At 38.3% G+C, this 21,417-nt stretch overlaps 1 protein-coding gene across 8 annotated transcripts in view; it reads right to left on the bottom strand.

Moving 5' to 3' along the window:
• The window catches only part of Cacnb4 (calcium voltage-gated channel auxiliary subunit beta 4), a 257,548-nt gene that overhangs the window by 20,544 nt on the left and 215,587 nt on the right, over window positions 1-21,417 (bottom strand). For 7 of the 8 annotated variants that reach the window (XM_074070785.1, XM_074070786.1, XM_074070789.1 and 4 more), the window contains 8 exons: window positions 21,129-21,259; window positions 18,448-18,524; window positions 17,000-17,019; window positions 16,695-16,775; window positions 15,429-15,487; window positions 7,505-7,614; window positions 2,859-3,010; window positions 1,245-1,340 (listed from right to left, as the gene is read on the bottom strand). In XM_074070785.1, coding sequence (XP_073926886.1) covers window positions 1,245-1,340; window positions 2,859-3,010; window positions 7,505-7,614; window positions 15,429-15,487; window positions 16,695-16,775; window positions 17,000-17,019; window positions 18,448-18,524; window positions 21,129-21,259 — 726 coding nt within the window. Of the gene's footprint in view, window positions 1-1,244; window positions 1,341-2,858; window positions 3,011-7,504; window positions 7,615-15,428; window positions 15,488-16,694; window positions 16,776-16,999; window positions 17,061-18,447; window positions 18,525-21,128; window positions 21,260-21,417 lie in introns of those variants that run through there. The other variant, XM_074070792.1, reaches the window with a different exon arrangement.

Here is a 21,417-nt window from a genome sequence, read left to right on the forward strand (position 1 = left end):
TATACTGTCTATCTTACTAGGTAACTGTAAGGATTACAGACCACCGTGCAAGCATCTAGCACACCAGCTGGCTCATGGTAAGCATCTAATGGAAGGATGCATCAGTACTCCTCTTTCCTGTACATCCTTTGGTTCATTCAGTATTCAACACCTATTTTTTATGGGCCCGCTATGAAGGGAAGTGAAATACAACAGTGAACTGGGGAGGCACAGATCCTTATAGAGTCTCACTAACTAGACATGGCATGGAGTGGAGTTACTCAGCAATGACAATGGAAACTTCTAAACAGTGTGTGTTGCCTGACAGGCACTATTCTAAGAGCTTCACCATATAGTCACTCATTGAATCCTTACATAACTCCACAAGGCAGGTGCTTTCCCAAGATTACATTACTAGTCAGTATGGATTTGAACATAGGCATCTGGCCCCAGAGTTTTGCTTTTAATAGTCTGCTGTGTCTCCTCTCTAAACATTTGAATTAGATTTTGTGTTTCCACAGAGCATAAATGATCCTTACACAAAGATACAAAAAAATCTAGTAAATCAATTGAGTAAAAAAGACAGTTATTTGCTTTACAGGAACATAAGCACAGAAATAGTCAATTGAGCAAGTGGAGGACTGACTGGCCACCAGTGACCCAGTGCCCTGTGACAGCCGTCACCTCCCAACCTCCATCCCACCACTGCTTGCTTTCTAGCCCAGCAGTAGTCTTCTAGCAATGTCACTAGAAGAAAGGTTGCTATAATATAGTTTTTTTTATCTCACTCAACCCTGACCCTTTCATCTTCTATAACCACAGGGCTCCTCTAGTTCCAATCAATTTTCAACCTTCAACATCATAATCTTTTATGCCTGCCAGAACCTTCTGGCAGAAAAGTTAAAGGAAAGTCAAACTGGCATGTTCTATTTTGTTCCTTTCCTTTCTTAAAAGTGCCCACGTGACTGAATGCTGCACACTAACTGGTTTCCTGAGTGTTTGCAACATAATCAACATAGCAGAAAAGGAAGCAGGATCAGATATTAAGTTCATTTCTTATTATGAGGCAGACATCGTCCCATTCTGGATGCCTGAGCACAACCAATGTGACAGCAGCAGCTTGTTCTAAGAAATCCTTAGATTTACGACAACATGCTGCCATCACCATCATTCTAGAATAAAAATGACAATGCGAATATGGAAAAAAAAAAGAACTCTCCCTCTTCTAACTAGTCAAGAATGATTAGGACTACACTTGTACTTACAGGAGGGCATTGTGCAAGTTTATCAGCAGCCACCAGTTGAACATTCAAGTGTTTGCTTTGTGACTTTCCTCTAGATTTAATCAACCGCTGTAAAACCTGATAGAAGAAGACATGAACTTCAGGCACTGTCAATGAGTTGAAAGAAAACCAAATAAACAAGGATCTTAACCATTTGTTTAGTACTGAGGATTAGTAAAGAGGAAATACAATGTGCAAAAATGATATACTATATAAATTCTGCAATGATATCATCCACTTACGCTGGCTTTCTGTACAGTGGATTTGACAAGTCCATCCTTTTCTAGCTCTGTGAGTGCTTAGTGGGATCTTGAGTTCCCAGTCTAGATTTTGATATCTCTTAGAGGTTTCAGGAGCCCTCCAAAGTGGACGAACTGCTTTGTTCCAGGCTATTTTTGTTGAGTAACATTTTGATATTATTCAGTTGAGTAATATTTTGGTCCACTACTTCCATGTCATATAAATATCAAATTCAGTTAGATATGTGGTTCTTTTTATCACTGATAATTAATGATACATTTCAATTTAATTTTACATCAATCAGACTATTTCATGATTGGCTATTTCATAAGCTAATGATGTATCTATGCCTTTCGGTCACTGCTGTAGCTACACTTGGCCATATACTCTACTCTTCTTTAATTTTTTGTTAATCTGAAACAAGGACCTCTCTCCAAAACAAAGAAGTGCTCCTTCATTTCAAGAAGCATAGTGACTGGGGCTGAACTTCTCCTTCACTGCAGTGGAGGGTGCTTGAATCTCCAAAAGCATGGGTCAAGGCACCTCCAGTAGTCAAGGCAATTTCATTCCATTCTACTAATTCCCCAAGGGCCTGGTTTGGTTGGGATGTCCCAAGGTCGCCAAGCAGAAGCAGTGCCTGTGGAGATGGCAGGCTGAGGACACTGGAAGGCTGGAGAAGACATGGCTTCTTTAGACTTTCTCCACCCATGAAAGGAGACCATTACTCTAGTGGGGGTTGAATTTGCATCTAAGCAAATAAGTACATCTTAGGAGACTCTGAAAAGAGATTGATTATTACAATAATAATAGCTCATATTAACTTTTTAGAACATGGTCACTTTATAAAAATGAAAGGACATCCAGTGGCATAAACATAAATAGCAAATTGTGCTTAAATATGGAATAACTATATTCCTCCAAGATCCCAATCTAGAACAAATGTCAAAGTCTGTAACATTTCCCTATGAGAGGGTTACACAGTGATATTTCACCTTATGTAAGATACATGTAGATACCTTTCTTGAATCATGTTCTCTCCCAACTGAGAGATTCAAGAAATTCAATTAATCAAGAAATTTACCAAGATGGAACCTATAGTCTACATTTCCTGGCCTTAATTTCTGGGTTTCTATTGTATATGTATACAACTGTCTGTTTTGGGCAACACAATAGACAGTAAACTTCCTGAAGGAGGTTGTTATCTCAAAATTCCTAGAAGCTGTACACTATTTTAAAATGTGGTCATAAACAGAATCTCCGTAAGACATTGTGCTTGCTCACCAACAAAAAGTACAGAGACAAGAATATTTCAAAAGAAATTTGCTTCTAATCCTTAAAAATAAATGAGTTGGTTACCTTTGGAGATGAGACTTTTACATGAACAATAATTGGTGCTAAGGAAGTCTTTATAAGTTGTGCTGGGTGATTGATGGTGTCAGCATCAAGGACAACCAATTGCAAAGATCTCGCCAATTCAAAGATTCTTTCAATTTCACTTTGCACTTCCGCTAAAAAGAGAAGCAATAAATAACAGTTACTGTTAATCACTCATAATATCATACTAATAATCATACTAATTCATATAAAAATAAATAGTACACCTTTGAGATGTGTTTGGCTACATTACAAACAGAATGTTTTGAATTTTCATTGTCCTGTTTAAGATTTTTTCTAAAGACAGAGATGGGTTGAGTTTTGCATAAAACAAAACCGTGGGAAAATTTGAGATCACTCTCTTGATTTGCTGCTTCCAGTCAACCTGTATACTCTACCAGATATATGGCTATAGTGATTATTTTGCTTTTGATTGTTACTTTGTTCTAAAGAACTTCCATTTCAACTATTGCAGCTGAAACCACATTTAGAAAACTGAAATACATGTGCTAAGCAAAGTCAGAAAAAAAGCAAATGGCATTGAAATATTTCTACTGATAAGTTATATATTAAAATTTGTGTAGAAATGCCTTTTGAAAGCCTTCTGCAGCTCACTTGTTTTGACTGTTTGCACATTTTTGTGCCCCTAATTATTCTGGCTTTCCTCTTACAATTAACATATTACCAAATCTAACTGAATTATAGTATTAGAGCCAGTATAAGGCATAATAATCTTCAGTATTGTTTTTAAAAAGCAACTAAGGCTAATTATATTAAAATATTGCATTGCATTGCATCTAGATGCAAATCTATTTGGCTGGATGTAATAGGCAAATGCACAAATCAGTTTGTAAGTTTGGTCAAATGAAAAATCTAGTTCTTTTCAAATACCTGAAGCAATCCAGCTATTATTTTTTTCTGAGATACGTTCTCACATAACCTAGATTGACCTTGAACTTCTGATCTTCCTGCCTCTACCTCCAAGTGCTGGTATTATAGGTGAGTACCACCACACCCAGCCAAGTGGTTTGTTTGTTTGTTTGTTTGTTTAAAGGATAGATGATCAAACTAATTATGGTTTTCTGGAATACAAAAAACTAATATAGTTCATAAATCATCTGGTTTATTGGATCATGTCTAAAGTCTGAATGAGACTTCTTTATATTCAGAGAGATAATCTTGCTTTGTTAGTTTTGTTTTTTACTTATTTTTGTGACTGAATGTGTGACCTAATAATGTTGTAATCTGGTCTAAAATACACACAGTACAAAAACCTACTTAAACTATATCAAAGATAGCCTAAAAGGTAATGCTGCTCTTCTCATTGAAAAAGGTTTATTCCAGAATTCTATGACTTGCTTTGTTTACCCAGTTCAAATTCAAGCTTGTATTACCCTTCCCAAAATTCTCTCTTCCTTAATAAAAAGAACTGAATTGATAGACATGCAGGATCATGAATACTCAAGACTATCATGAAACTCATTGGGGAGGGGATCTGCACAACAGCAAAACATTCCTTTTCTCCATAGAATCACCGGTGTCTAATGCATTTCTACACTAAAAGTATGAATTTAAAGAGTCAACATATCTATCACTTTTCATATTACCTAATATCAGTGGCCTGAAAGGTGACTAGATTTCAAGATATCAATTTAAAGAAACTGGACCAGGTGGTTTATTTGCCAATTTCTTCTAAAATCATATTCTATGTTTGTTAGAAATAATAAATATATTTTCCCTCTTTTTCGGACATGTCAGAAACAGTTTAAAAAGAACTTTTTCTTAAGAAGAAAGTTTGGAAAATGAAGTTAAATTTTCACTCTCAGGATGTTGAGGTCTGTACTTTATTTGCTGTTTTCATTAAACTCCCACTGATTTAAGGGAGCTTCTGGCCAGGACTATCCCAAAACAAGTCTACATTGTTTAACTGAAAATCTGAGGGTATAATATTTTCTGAAGCAGCAAAAAGCCAGTGATACAAACTGGACTGTCCTGGTACAAAGAATTCCTCAAGGCACTTCAAGTCTCTGTCTAAATAATTCCAAAATGCCTGGGCTTTACTTGCTCTGCACCAGCAATGAAATTACACATGGTTTTTGCTGGGAAAAGTGGAGCTTGGGTATAGGAAGCCAGGAAGCCGCACATATGGAATATAATAAGTAAATTATCTGTATGAGGAAGAGAAAGCCATTTTTATCTATATAACTCACTTTCTTCAAGAAAAAACCCTCAACCAAACCAAACAATCTTGGCTATACAGACTGCTTCTCAGAAGAGTTTCAATGTAGGCTTTTTCATAATCCTATTTCAGACAAATAGAATTCCAGACAGTTGTAGACTATGGTGCTGGAGGCCCTAAACAAATACTTGTATAAAATGACCACAAAAGATGCTGGGCCACCTTTCTAATGTCTCTATGACTAGTGATTAACCCTTTACCCAAATCTGCTCATATTTCTCTCATAGGCCCAAGGCAACATTTCCCAAAGTGAGAACCAAGAACAAAAATCCCCTAAGATTTCCTGTGAAAGAAGGGGGTTTTATGCAAGGGATATATTGCATACTAGAGTAGCTTCTTTCGGAATTTTAAACATGTACTACCTTTTGTATCTTAAAGACTGTTGGTAGTCTTGCAGTAAAGAAATCTGCTAACTGTTCAATTCATCATTTCTAAATTTGTTTGCCCATGGAAAACACATTTGAATGCAGTAACTATTAGTATGTTATGAAATAAACAATTCACATAATCTATTTAAGACATCTCTTTAGTAAAGCCCTAACAGATTGGCTTCAATCTACTTTTTCAATACATTAAAGGTTGCTCTCAAGTCCTCCCCCCAGTTTCTCTAAGCATGTTATGCACAAATCTAGTTGTTTCTCGATCACACAGTGCTTTTTTATATGTCGGTATTTTTGTACATTATTGTTCTTTGAAGAACCAGACCAAAGTAACTGTTGTGAAATTTTCTCATACACTTCTCACTCCAAGCCCTTCTTTATCTTCTAGCTCTTTGTTCACAATCCTATGAACCCAGAGAATTTTAACCATTGTCATTCCCTTCTTTCTCTTTGCTCTTGGATAAGATACTGTGTCTTAGTTATGTGTATATTTCCTGAGCACATAACAAGTGCTTAAGTTAACTAAACATTTGATGAAGGATTCTACAAAGTGCATTTACAAGCCAACAAATGGACACAAGCGATTTGCAGAGTGGCGATTATAATAGATTGCCATTAAATTAACTTCAGTGGCAGTGGGTATGACTTCATAGAGTAAAGTTTAAAAAAAGGTGAATTAAGATCTGTGCTTGTTCCTCAATATTTATACCACTCCCCCTTCTAATCCACTGACCAATGACTGCCTTCAGGGAATATCCATGAAACCCAGGGCCAATCCCGATGGTTGAAGGATTCAGGCAACCTCACCTATGTTTTTCAGTGCCTTTTAGCCTCTCATATATCAGAGTGGTTAAAAGTCAAAGGCACTATCAGGAGTCAGAAGGAGAGTGAAGAAAGAACAGAGAACAGATGCTTGTGGGAGAAATTTTCAACCAATTTAATGTGTCTTTCACTCATAATATTTGACTTGACTCAGTTACCTAATCTGATTCACCATCAACATTGTCATTGTCACTTCCTCAAGGCCAAAATACTGTGCCTTTGTGGATGTTTCACTTTGTATGTGAACATACATACAAAGGACTGAAGAACGAACCTCTGATCTCTGGGGTCTCCCCCTCGCAAACATTGACAAGTATTCCATTTGGTATGATTAGCAATCTTTCTAAATGCAACTGTCCAGCAAATATTTATTGACTGTGTGCCAGTCTTGTGGCAGGAACAGAGATGGTGCTTTGATTCTTCTTTCCATCTTGCACAGTCCGTGGGGCAGGGTCACGGCACAGCCTGCAGTGGATTCTGGATGAGATGTTAGGGCATGCACTTTATCTTGGAAACTCTAATTCTATCATCTGTAGAAATCATCCCAGTAGGTTAAAAAATGTAGTGGCATAGAAGAGCCCTATCTTTCCTAGTTAAAACAAATTGCCCTCAGAATGTGCGCGCAACAGAGAATCCTGGAAAGTGTTGCTTCACTCTTGACAATCATGGAACCCATGAACAGGCTTTCAAGATGAATGATTCACCAGCTGCATGGACTCACTTCTATTCACAGCCCCAACTCATCCACAACCTATTATTCTTCTCTGAATTTTAGGGTCCTTTCTGAGTAGTGCACCGGAAAAGATGCTTAAACTCTCTGCCTGTTAGTAACAGCACTTGTCATTTCCACTTAAGGGTGTGACTTCTGTGTACTACCAGCTGGCAACACTATGGATACCATTACCTAGCTTTCTTCTAAAGATCTGAGCAAGCTGAACATCTCATTTCCTCTCATGCCATTTGTGACTCAGGTATGACAGATACCATTAGTCTCATTGAGAAGCTTAGACAAAACGGAGATGAGTGGTTTCACATGGTTAGGTAGTAACAGACCAGGCAAGCCCATGGAGAATTCTTCTCACCAGACTACTAATTAGCTAATTGACTAGAGATGAGAGAGAGAGAAAGAGGCACACATCCTGGTTTTAAAGCACAGCTTGGAGAAGTATCACATTTGAACATCTTACCTAAGCTGGACCTGGTGTTCGAACGTTCAATTATTGCTCTCTTACTGGGATTATTTAGGACAGACCTCTTAGCAAGAGAAATGTCAGCTGTCACTCTTGTTATTGATATCCTATGAAAGGGAACACAGAACAGAGCAAGCCAGTAAAAATATTATGGGGCTTTCCAAGTGGTTTATAACCACAGTACTTAATAACTACTTTACATACTACAGTTGAACCACAGAATTATAAACATTGGCCACAAATATATTAAACAGGCTTTGGCTAGTATTATAACACAAGCAGAGCAAATGGAGAAAGGGTTTTGGCTATTTAACTGAAAAACTACTCCAGTAAAAATGCTCTTCCTCCATCATGGCCTGTGTTGCCAATTCCCTTCATAATGTGCACCACACCAGGAGGGAATCAAAATATATGAGTAAACAATGCTCTTTGTAGGATGCAGCAATAGAGTAAACTATGCTCTTTCTAGGAAGCAGCAATTGAATTTCCTCATAATTCACAGTTGATTTGCTGTTGAACAAGACCTTCAGGAACTACAAATGCTCTGCCCAGCATTTCAATGCTGCTGGCCAAAGGGGGGAAATCCTTTTCGGTTTGATCATCAATGACAATCAACCAGTTGGTGGCTAAGTTGCATTCTTTGTGCTCGACAGTTAATTGGTGATACATGAAGCATTTCTCCACAGGCCCAAAGAGAGGCATCACTGTGGATCTGAGAAGGCGGAGATGACTGTGAAAAACATGGATTCTTTTCTGCAGGCATAGGAGTCTTCAGAATATTTGCATATGACTTTGAATACATATGGTGAGCAGTCATAAGACAACACAGCACAGGTGAGGTCTGTGTGAGTGTTGTGCCAGGATTTTGGTAAGTGAGAACGTATCCTGCACCTGCAGTCGTGGAAGAAAAGAATAAAGCAAAGGCATGGTAAATGGAGAGGGAGCTATTTGAATATGATTTATCAAATAAGAGCATTTGGAACTTACAGTTTGAAAACTCTTTATTTTAAATTGGGATTGCTCAACTCCCAGCTATTATCTACATGTAAAATTCAAGTTCACATTTTTTTCTAAAGCAGTTGCTACTATCACAATGGGCCTTTCCCCATCCTCTTCTTCACTGCTTGGTAGAGTTCCCAGAAAGGGGACAAGAAAAGTAGCAGTGCCTCCTTTTGTTACTCAGTGAGTATACCTATCCTCCTCCGCATCTGAACTCCTTTGGAGGTTGGCACACGGAAGAGAGTAGAGTTATTAATGAATGATTACGGAATCACATCATCTCCCAGCTGTTTTGGAACATTTTTCAATGCTCTCAGGAGACCTTTTACCTGACGTTAGTAACCTGAAGACTTGGGGAGAATTTAAAATAGTCCTTTTCATAAATGGCTGGATATCACTTTTTTTTCTTTTGACACAGGTTCTCTGTATGTAGCTTAGGCTGGCCTTGAACTCAAGATCCTCCTGCTTCAGCTTCCCAAGAGCTAGTATTATAGGTGTGCACCACCATGATCAACTTGAAAAATCACTTCTTTAAAGTAACAGGCTTGGCAAAAGTTCTGGTCCCATTTTATTTATTTATGTATTTATTTGTTGTTTGTTTTTAGTATAGAGTAATTGTACAAAGGGGTCCATTACATGTGCACATTTCCATACATGTGCATACTGTGTTTTGACCATATTCACCCCTTTTATTACTCTTTCAAGCAAAGTTCTGATTGCTTGTGTCATTGTATTTATACTCTGTAGGTAGATGGAACATTGCAAATTTTTAAACTTTTCAGAATTTTTAGGCCCTAGTAATTCTTTGATACATCCTCAAATTGTCCTCTGCACAAAGCAGAGTCTTGCAGAAGCACCTCACAAACCATATTGAACACTGAAGGGAGGTTAAATTGGTGGGGCTCCAGTTTTCTACCCACAGTGCCAGCAAACACCTTCACATTTCTGTTTTCTATACTGAGTCTGATATATTACTGTTCAACTGCTGAAAGATGTCAGAAAACACTGGTGTGACAACTTCTTCATTTTACAAGAAGGAAATTGACACAGGCTAAGAAGATATAAACTAGACCCTTGAGACCAGGCCAGAGTTTAATCACCTGGTTCCATAATTTTCTTTCAGTTCAGTTTTTTTTTTTAATAGGTTCCATAATTTTCTTTCAGTTCAGTTTTTTTTTTTAATAAAGCAACCTCAGGTCTCCAGATAGGAGCCCAATCATGAGGTGTAGGTGCACAACCTTGGCCTTGCTCTAAGAGATGGTCAGTTTTTAAATCAGGTGGAAGTCAGGCCTCACATCTGCATCTCCATTACTCAATTGCCCACTGCAGCACAGAGGCATGAAATCTCATAGCAGCTCCTTTTCCTTACAAAACAGTGTTTGTGTATTTATTGTTGTCCTTCTGGGTTTCTTGTTTGTTTTAAAGAACAGTTGCTGGATGAAACACCCTGTTATGTTCCAGAACAATCCAAATATGTGTCTAAAGAAAAAGTGGTTGACTTCAGAACAAAATCAAACTTTTCTATTTGCTAGTTTGTTTATTTTCAGACAGTCTCACTGTGTAGCCCACATTAGCCTTGAACTTGAGATCCTCCTGCCTCAGCCTCCCAAGAGCTGGGATTACAGATACGTACCACTACATCTTATTCTCGATTTTTTAGAATAATGATTTCTGGTGGGCCCAAAGATGCTCTTCTGTTTAAGCAAAAATCCAGTTTTCTAGCTCTGTACAAGTCAAATAACAATTGTTGGCTTAAAATTTAAGGGAGTTATCAGCAGATATACACCCTTTTTTTTTTCCTGAGTTAAAAAAGCACTTTTACAAAGCCATTTTCAAACACAACCAAAATTTTAAAAATATAGAGAAAAACTGCTTCATATGTTAAAAATAGAGGAAAAGATGTGAGCAATAGAGAGTTTTTTTCTTGTTTGCTAATAAAAATAGACATGTATGAGAAAGACCTCAGGGAAAGATAGACACAGTTGTAGGAACCCTTAAATGAGAGAAAGTAGGAGTTTATCTTTCAAAGCTGCTCACTATTATCAAAATCAGACACCAGACTTGAAATTCTTCTTTTATAAAAGGCCCCCCCAACAAGGTAATTTCATTCACTATCAAATGCTTTCTAATTCATAGACATTTGTAAATTTATAGTGTCCTTTCTACTTCTTCTCTTGCTATATTCATATCCCCTGGTGTCTTTCAGCACTCCATGCATCTTATTTGACAGACATTTCTACCAAGTTCCCTGGGAAACCTTGCTGTGATGTCATGTTACTAGTTACTGACTAGTAGATGAAAGACTAATAGGAATTCAGTTCCTAGCAGACTGGCAAAAGCAGTGAATGTCCCTGAAAACTATCAAAAAATAATTTTCTAAGTGCAGTAAATCTGAATCCCAACTGTTGCTTATGTCTACATTGGAATTCATCTTAATTACTGCAATCTATTATGACTGTCATAATTAGTTTTCTGTGATTTTTCTATGGAAAGATAATACTTTCAGTTATCACACATTCATTCAAAAATAATTAAAATTTCCATGTTGGTAATGTAACAGCTCTAGTCTCTAGTCTATCTTTGCTACATTTAATAAGCACCTCATTCAGTTTAATATTAAAAAAAAAACAGCTCCTACTTTTCACTGAGGAAAGTGTTCCAAAGAACAGAACATCACACTGTCAGCAGAATAGGAGTGAAGGGGACAGGAAGACCTAAGGATGTCCCTGGATCTCTCTCTTGGTGTTTGCATGACTGAGATTCATCATGCCTTTATTTCAACCTTAGTATTCTAATCAATAACACGGTAAGAGCTGATTTGTCATAACTATCTCATGGAGTTGTCATTAGGAACAAACAAGGTAATATATAAAAGGGCTTTCTTAAGTTTTTCTTAGTGTCCTATGTTAATAGGCACATATGTAATATGTACAAGACAAAGAGTTAGGAAGATTTAAAGACTTGAAGGAGACAGTTTCCTTATATTCTATCCCCAAAAGTGAGTAGTGTACCATGTGAAATTCATATATGCTGAGAGGATGGGTAAATCAGACATGATGTAATCAAAATCTACTAATTTAAGCATTTGAGTTGAGCTTAGAAGTGTTCAATTATCTCTAGTGTTTGAGTGTCCACCAGTAAACCAGCTTTTGGATAGGCAGTAGTGAGAGGATACGATAAGAAAGGAGTCACTGTCACTCTTTCCATTTGCTAACTGCAATTATACATTGTTTTCATTCTCACATGGCTTGGCTGCTTTGTGATCTCATCAATTGACCCCAATTCCTTTCATCTCTTAGCCTCTCCCTAAGTTGTATCCTTAACTTCTTCTCTTTCTAATTATTTCTCTTCCCATCCTCCCCCCCTTTTTTTTTTAACACGATCCCTGGCTAACAGCTTCCTTTTAGCTTAGGATTCCATCCCTGTAGGTTTCATGGTAACCATTTAGGATTTTAAGCCATGATGGTGCTAGTTATAAAGTGTCTGATAAATGCCATAGAGCTGATCTGATCCAGCTGTCAAAAAGCCTGAAGTAACAACTTGTAGGGAATTTGAAATGATTGGCATAGGTCAACAAACCACAACTGCTTTGATGCTTGCTATTCAGCATAAGCATGGTAGAGTCAACGAGCTGAACCACTCTCCTTAGAAAGGATGATCCCTGAGAACGCCTGCGGTGGGAAATGAAGACAGCAGCTCTGTGCCCATTGTGCATCCTTGCCAAGCCAAATGCCACTGTGACAGGTTGTGAGGCTTACCTTGTTTATGGTCTGTGCGCAGTAATTGCTACTATACGTAGATATTCATATATAGAGAGTGTCCTCAGGAACTACTTAATATTATGCTTTTCATTTTTCTGACATATATTACAATTAGGCCCCACAACAGCATCCACAGCAGTAAAATTGTATAATAAGTAGGTCTAAGCTGATTCAAATAATTTCTAAGGCATCACCCAAATTTATGATTCTGTAAAAGTCAACCAGATGGAGTTTAGTCTGCTTCATTGAATTAATTTCTAAATAAGATTTGAAAAGCAGTTTTGACTAAGAGAGCCTCTTAGCAAATGGATCCCTTCTTTGCTCATTCTGAAAAAAAATAGGACTTTCTCCTAAGGATTTTGTCTAACCAACTGCATTCAGAGTCAATGAAACACTGTAGGCTTCCATTAGAACATATTGTTGATGCTGTATCACTATGCAAAAGCCTTCTGTGTAATTGGTCTCTTGGCCGGTTTTTATTAAAGAATGTGTGTTGTTTTCTCTTCTTTTATTAATTGGTAAAAGCCAGCAGATTGCTTCAAGCCATTGTGTGGATCCTCCCCACACAGAAGACATGTCAGAATCAGTCACAGGCTCCGGCCGACTTTTTCCTTCTACACAAGTGTCCACATATTCTCATTGGTTTTCCTGCTGCTTGGCCTCTCCTCATTTGAAAGCAGGTCCATTTTGTCACCCCCCCCACCTTTAATATCTTTCTCCAATTCTTCTGTACCTCGTTCTTCTCCAGGGCCATCTCTATCTCCAGCTGGCACTTCTGTTGCTGCTGGATTTTTTTCCTTCAGATTTTCTGGCATGTTGTCAGACCACATAAACACCTGACATTGAAAAATTTAGTTCTATTGCTATTAAAGCCAACTTTGATAGAGTGTTATTGTAATAGATACAGATGCTTCTACTAGATTCAAGAGAAACCTCTGCTGCTACAGGAAAATGAACTGCCTCTTTCTGGGCCTTAAGAATTGAGGAAGACATCAGATTCTTCATTCTTGAAGCCAGTAATTAAGTCATTCACTTTCTCTTTGCTAAATTATCTGAAATCCTTTCTCCCGTTCCACCAGTTCTATCTTTCAAACCTCTAATAACACTGTTTATGTATATAGGTATTTATGTACAGATCAAAACAATCTAACACAAATGTAGGCTGTGATATGTGAAGGGATTTGTTCAGTTCAAGGGCTGGGATAGGACCAGAGCACGGAGCACTGTTTACAAAGACCTTTGGAAAAGGTGGCATGGGTTAAAACCAAGTGACTCTAACCAAATGCAGCAGAACGAACACTGCATGTACAACCCAGAACATAAGACTGGGCCCATCATGTTAGCTGCTTTCAATCTGTGGGGAGTTACGTGAGGGTCAGCCCAAGGTCACTATTATTAAAGAGTCAGTAAGGGTTTAGCTGTTTTTTTAATAAGAAATTTTTAGGAAGTCAATTCTCAGCAGCCAAAAGTTTTCAAACAGAAGCAGGTGTCTAACTGAGTGTGGTGGTTGGAAAAAGGAGATTAGACTGAAAGAACTTCATGCTTACGATTCAGTTCTTTTCACTTGTTTTCTTTGAAACTACTTTGCTTGATTTCTTAAAAAAAAGATAGTGTGTGATAATCATGTCCTTCTTATAAGCCCTTTGCATCCACTAGATGACTGCTACAGATATTGTTCAACAAAATCTATTTTCTCAGACTCCTCTGCAATTGGGTATGGCCACACGACCAACTTCTAACCAATGAAGTATGAGATAAGATGTGTACTACTTCCAGGCCTTACCATCTCCCTTCCTCAATCAGCTGGCTGGAAAGAACACCCCCAGGCCAAAGTCCTCAAATGATAAGTGGAATAAACTTTCAGTCCTAGTTTCTTTTTTCCTTCCTTTACCATCCTTCCCAGACAGGAATACTGTCTCAGACTGTCAAGTGAGCAATAATGAGCTTCCATTGTGTTTCAATTATTAGACATTTGGCGGTTTATTAGTTAAGTCAGCCAGGCCTATAGTAATGTTCCTAGAAATTCTCATAATGGCAAGAAGCATTCTTATTTCTTGAACCAAAATTTCAATGATTAGAATGAAAATCTTAGCTTATTTTCTTTGTATATAGTACCAGAAACTAATGGGTATTTTTATGTTCCCTAAGCCGAACCAGTGAATATTTTAGACACAGTTATTCAGAAGGCTTTTTTTTGACAAATATAAATATGTGTGTGTGTGTGCATGCACATCTATACAATTTCTACTTAAAGCATTCTTATGTTTTTCTTACAATATTGTATTTATTAAATCTATTGGAAGATATTTGAAAAATTCAAGTTAATTAATTTATACATTGGATACATTTACTCAGACTTCTCAATGCATGCTACTTAACTTATATTCATTTCTGATAACTTCAGGGTTTTTTTGTGTGGTTATTTTTGTATGGAGTGCAATCTGTATTGTAGAAGAGCTAGTACTCAGAATTATGTCCATATTAGCTTTTTATTATTTCTCTATAAAACACAGAAACTCTCTAGACATTTTCCACAAATGTAAATGATGCAATTACTTGATATTTGGGTCAAATTAATGATGAGTCACAGTAGGATACATACAAAACAGACCTATAAAGCAATAAGGTCATTTCTAATAAAGCAAACCCAGAACTAAAGATCCAAATAAGTACTATTTCCTACAAAACAGTAGCTTTGAAAGGCTTGTGATGAAAACAGTTCTTGGCTGCTTCTTTTAGGAAAATACAGCGTTTTATATTTATACCTTTGTATCACACATACATACACATATGTACTCATGCAAACACATGCATGGTTCCCAAATATTACCCAGCATGACCAGTAAGCCAATCAGAAATATACATTTTAATCCATCTTTCATAAAAACCAGTTTGGTAAGAATTCACTAATAAGTGAGAAAATAAAGACAAACACATTTCAGTAAAACAGGTGGATTGTTTTCAAGGCCCTCTTTCCCTGGGGATTCAATGCTATATACTTCATTTTTTCAGAGCTCTTTCATTGTATACTTCCCAAGAATACTGAATTAACTTTTAATTAGAGAACTTCAGTAGTTGCTGGAAACAAAGATTCACAAATCAATGTATCATACATGTTTGGTTAAAGAAAAATAAAAATACAAAACATCTATATGTCTCACCTCCCATCAAACCTGTGCTTCAGGAAATCAAAGAGGGCTTTCTGCATCATGTCTGTTACCTTTGCAGAGGTGAGAAAAAAAGAATGAGGCAAACACGCAGAGAGAGAGAGAAGTCAAAAGGCAGAGAGGTGGAAGGGAAGGGCAATGTGTCTGAGCAGAGACCTTAGCACAGCTAGTTGTTTCCTAGGGATCGTTTCCCATGGAAGGTGTTTTTCACATGTAATCAGATGCAGTTGCTAATATCTCCCCCTTGGTCTTCCTCCACAGAGCTGAGGAATGAACGAATGGTGCTCACCACACCCAAGGCAAACTATCTTTCCTTATTAGGTGATAGATCTGCCACCAGGAGATAATAGGCTAGCTTTCCTGACTTGCACTTGTTTCTAGTGAAGAATAGTAAGAGGCCCCAATGTCAGCCCTGGGCTAGCTGTCCTGACAGTCTGTGCAAGTTGGTGGAAATTCTCTCTGCTCAGGACTGAATTTTTGTAGCTCATTTTCCTGCTCATCATCTGACATTTCCAACTCAGAGGAAGACAGAGACATGAGATTCTTAGATCTGCCTCAAGAGAACCATTAATTTATTCAACAAATACACACCAAATGCTGCTACATGTCTGACATTGCTCTAGGTCAGTGGTAATGGTGGGGTGGAGGTGGCCCACCTTCGGATTTTGTCCATGCTAACACAAAGCCAAAATGGCAACATCTGAAATGTCACACATGGAAGTCCCTACTCTTCTTTGTCACTTGGAATGGTTTAATTCATTTCCACAGTTCACTAAGATTTTTAATGTTTTTTTTCTTTATATTTCCTTTAAAATAAGTCAAAAGTCATTTGGTGGAATATGCCAATGTTTTGAGCACCCAGTAGGGTGAGATTTGCTGGTACATCGAAGGTTTCGGTTTGCCGGAAGACTGCTTATGTATTCCTTTGTGCTGTTCATTCTCTTGTTCTAACAATAAAGGGAATGGCTGAGACAAACAAAATCCTTTTCCTTGAATTTCACGGGGACAAATTCTTTAACCAGAACTTCCCATTGTAAATGTTTTGAGGGGGCGATTTCTAAACACTGTAACGCATAAAAGATGAGCAGTGTGACAGGAAAGAAAGGGTCAAGGGTCATGTTGTACCACCTGCCTTCACATACTGAGAGCTGCCTTCCAAGAGTTCCTATCTGCAAACAGTCCCTGGAGTAGCAAGAGCCCAAGAGGACAGTCTCCTGGATTCTCAGTCAAGTACTGAAGAGTAACAGATGATATTTGTACCTCATAACCTTTCAGTGACGGCCCCACTAACACCACCGGACGCATTGACGGCACAACATCATAAGGAGGAATGTGCTCCGTCTGAAAAAGATGATTTGACATGCATGACAAGGTGAGGTTGAGCATATCTCCTCCACAACCACAACACTCATAACTCTCAGGTTGAACAATAAACGATCACCGAGGGTCCCCACCGAGGAGGCTGATCCCTTACTCTTTAGCCATTTGGGTCACTGAAATGGAGTATTGCAAGCATGTATGTATAGGAACCTTAAGAGTAAGTTTAAAAAGGAAACACAACTTACCACTTTTTGCTTCTGTTTTGCTAAAAGACAATAATGAGAGCCATATCAAAATACGTAATCTCTGTAAATGACAGTACATGAGATTAAAAGATGGAAGAATGTACCCATTTTGTCCCTGTAATTATCCTCATCACTGTCCTGTCATCTACTCTGTAAAGTCCTAGTCTATTGTTTCATTCTGGACAAGTCACTTTTTAAGATAAATGAAGAATGACTTTACATCCTGACTTCATGTTGAGTTGGGTGGTAGACAGGTGTTCATAACAGCACTAGAAGGTTTTAGCCAGCTGTTAACCATGGGCTGTTGCTGTGCTGAACACAGCACACAGTGTGCCTGAGGACAAGCTGGATTAATAAGATAAGATAAAAAGAAAGAGTAAAAATTTGAGCAAAAATGACTATCACCCAATCACTAGGGTTTTGTTGTTGTTGTTGTTTTGTTTGTTTGTATTTGTAACTTTGGTGAGATGATTTTGCAGGTCTTCAGACATTTTTACCAATTTTCTAGAATACTAATATATGTTTTTCTACAATGTTACTTTTACACTTCAAACCAATTGGTAGCTGGTTATTCCTGTTCTTTCTCTTGTTTGGAATAGTGAAAATATGCAATGCCCTGGATGTTTAGCAAATGGGAGTGAAACAAAACATACTCAATATCTGATGAAAGTAGCAGGTCCTGCTTATTTGGGGGCAACCTAGAAGTGTAGTTTACTTTAGAGGCCTAGAGATCAAGAAGGGTTCTCATGAACAAGGACCAGATCTTCAGAACTTTTCTAGAACCATTCCAATTTTGACATGCATGAACTGAGCCTTGGACCTGCCATTCTGAATTGGTAGTGCCAGATGTTCCAACGCAGCATCAGTTTTAGGCCAGAATGAAATTAGCCTGCAGAATCCAGAGAATATGATGGATGAAAAAATTCCTGGATGAGTAGCTCATAATTTTCAAAGATACAACAAATATTAAACCACCCCAACCCTTCATTGCCATTGATTCCAGGGCTCAGCTGTCTATTCTCCAAACAGACAGACAATGTCATCTGGGCTCTACTCCATTCTCCACTGCACACACATTTCATGTGGAGACTGACACTGCCTTGAGAGTCTACAACTTTTTTTATTCTTTTGGCCCTTACCATCTTAAAGTCTCTTGGATTCTTGGGTAAAATAATTAACTTGTTGCAAATTGGTTTACGGAATGGACAGTTACTAGCTGTAGGGGCAAATTTTTCAAAATTATAATGGTCTGAATTTTATATCATTATTACTGTTTAAGTCTAATCAAAATAACATAGAAAAGAAATGAGCAAAGAAATTTTAAATAAAAGAAGCGTTAAATCAAAACCTTTAATTTGTTTCCAAATGAGCAAAAATTCTTGCAAGAATATTCCAATATTAAAAAAGAAATTTATTCCATTAAAAAAAAGTTTAACTAAACCCCATACCTGCTGATGTGGGAGTTGCTCGAAATGTCCCTGACACCATTTCTCCAAGACTTGAAGAAGAATTTCCACTTGATTTCCTAGGATACAGAAGGGAACTTAAGACTCACTCCCCAGACTCTTTACAAATAGAAATTGAGAGTACAAAGCTTTCTTTGGCCTTCGTTCTATTCAATAATTCAAAACACACCAAATCCCGCTACAGAGAAGAACTTTAAGAATCTGTTCAAATGTTTTCTTTGACCTCGTTTCTTAGAGAAAGTGAAAAACTAACAGGGACCTAGAAATACTTTGCAAAAATATGTCTTCCAGGTATTCAATGCAGGAATTGAACAAAAGAATCCCTGGCAGGACTGCTCTTGTGAACTGCTTGCTTTCCTAACACCAATCACCAACGCACCAGGTGGAAGCCAAACACAGCTCAAAGCAAGAAATAAGACCAAGAAGAATTATTTCTTCTTAAAAATGATTCTGTGGGGTCAGAGTTAAGAATAGACAGTAAGGAGCTGGTCATAGAAGATAGTGTCTGTGACCTGAAATGCAAGTTCATTAGTGCTGGTTTCCTCGTGTGTGTTTTCCTGGGACCTACAGAGGCCCTCAGGAGTTTACCTTCCTACTTCGCATGTGTCCCTCCCTTTCAGAGATTAAGAGCATGACCCCTGTGGTCAGACAAATCTGCTTTCTTGTCCCAGCCTTATTATGGGACCTTGGCACATCACAGTATGTCTTTGAGCCTTAGTTTCCCTATCTTTAGATGCAGAAGCTACCTATTCCTTGTAGGGTTGCCATAGTGATGAAATAAGAGCCTGTCAGTGAGCTCTTGGCTTTACCATTGCTTCTGCCCCAAAGGAAGCTTTTAGTTCAAAAAATTTAATATTGTGGAATATTATTAACAGTAACAATAAAACTTTGAAAGAATGAACAAAATTTATTTATTATCTTATTTAACAAATACTGATTCTGTATCCCTGTTCTAGAAGCTAGGAAAACAACACTGGGGAGAGGCGAAATCTTTTCCCTTAATGAGTCAGTCACATTAGGTGATTCTAGTCACAAGAGGGAGAAATCAGGAGATGAAAAAGATAAATAGGTAAATGTATAATGTAGTATTTTTGAAAATAGTATGCAACAGAGAAAACTGTATCTGAAAAGGGATAGGGCATATGGAGACGCAGAGTGGGTACAATTCTAAATACAGTAGGCAGGAAAGGGTCATTGGAAACATGACATTTAACAAAGATCTGAAGCAGATGAAGAAGTGATCTGGAGAAAATGTAAGAAGAAACAGCAAATGCAAAGGCCAGGACGCAGAGCCTTGTGTTCCTGGTGTGTTAAGGACGAGCATGGAAGACATAAAGCCTAGAGAGGTCGGAGCAAGATTAATAATTCATAGCAGTTTAGGCATGCTATATACTAAAAAAGATTAATAATTAAAGTGGGGCTAACTGTACTTCTATGATTTCCTGTTACCAATGAAAAGGTTCCCATTGGGACAAAGGCAAAAGGGACCTTAAAGACTAAGAGTTATTGAAATAAACAAAGGTCCCAAAGAAAACAGAGGTTGAGGGTCGTAAGAAAGAACCGCTTCAGCTTGGCATGGTGGTGCACGGCTGTAATCCCAGCATTGGGGAGGCTGAGGCGGAATGAACAGCAGCTCCAACTCAGCCTGGGCTACATATTAAGACTCTGTCTCAATAAATAAATAAGTAAATAAATAAGAATTGCTTCTATTTGAGAACTTTCCAAAGATTATAAGCCATCAAAACCCTGCTTCAACGCAGGCTGCAGCACAGCACCTGCAGGCTCAGTATGACTCAGATTTCTTCCCTGGATTACTTCTCAAGCTGTGTATGTATTCTTGGGACCCTCCCTCCCTGCAGCCTGAGATCTACGCAGCTGCTTCATTAGGTCGTTGGAGGCTGATACACCTGGCCTGCACAGTGTCTTCACTCCAGTACCGGGAGGAGTAGGTGTCACAGAAGCTGGGGTCAGAAAGCAATCCCAGTACTGTCCATGAGCTATCATCTTCTGTGCCCACTCAGCAGTCTTTCGAAGTGAACCAAGAAAAGCCACAAGGCCAGGCAGGCCACGTCAGCTCCCACACGCAGTTTTGAGAAACACTGTATTGCGTGGCCCTTGCGGAGAAAAGCTTGGGCTCTGAGGAGGGTTTGCTGAGCCTCAGAAACTCACCACTGTGGATCGTGGGGATTCTGGGGGTGCTGGGCTTCAGAGTTCAGCGGGGATGGTGAAATCTGAAACGCTGTGTCAACCTCAGAAACAGCCCCACAGTGATAGATAGCTTTCACTTTAAAAGCAGACATTTTTAAATTGAATAAACAAACTTGAAAATATCATCCACTTTCCCTACAAAAATAAGAAAGGAAAAAAGGATGGAAGGAGGAAAGAAAGGGAGGGAAGAAGGGAGACAGAGAGAGAGGCAAGAAAGAAGAAAGGAAGGAAAAGAGGGAGGGAGAAAAGGAAGGAAGGAAGGAAGCATGGAAGGAAGGAAGGAAGGATGGAAAGAAGGAAGGAGGGAGGGGGGAGGGGGAGAGAGGAAAGTGAGAAAGGGAGGGAGGGAAGGAAGAGAGGAAGGAAGGCAGGTAGGCAGCCAGGAAGGAAGGAAGGAAAGAAGGAAGGAAGGAAAGGGGAAGGAGGAACCCTTTCGCAGAAAGGATGGGACTCACCCTCCGTGAAAGCGTCCCCTCTTTTGTTCCTGCTGAATCCTTATGTTCTCCAATCGGAGTGGACTTGGGATGAAGCCAATCTCACAGCCCTCTTTCACCAGCCTTCCTATCCACCAATCATTGTTGTATTTCTGGAATGCACAAAAAAACTGCTATCAAATAGTTATTCACCTATCTTCACATGCCAATTATTAATTTCAGGAGTCCTAAAGAACAAAACACTATTTATGTGCTATACTAGATCATATTGTATATATTATATATAAACCTATTTATATTATAATGTACT

This window comes from Castor canadensis, chromosome 4 (assembly GCF_047511655.1).
Source record: "Castor canadensis chromosome 4, mCasCan1.hap1v2, whole genome shotgun sequence".
NCBI classification, from domain to species: Eukaryota; Metazoa; Chordata; class Mammalia; order Rodentia; family Castoridae; genus Castor; species Castor canadensis.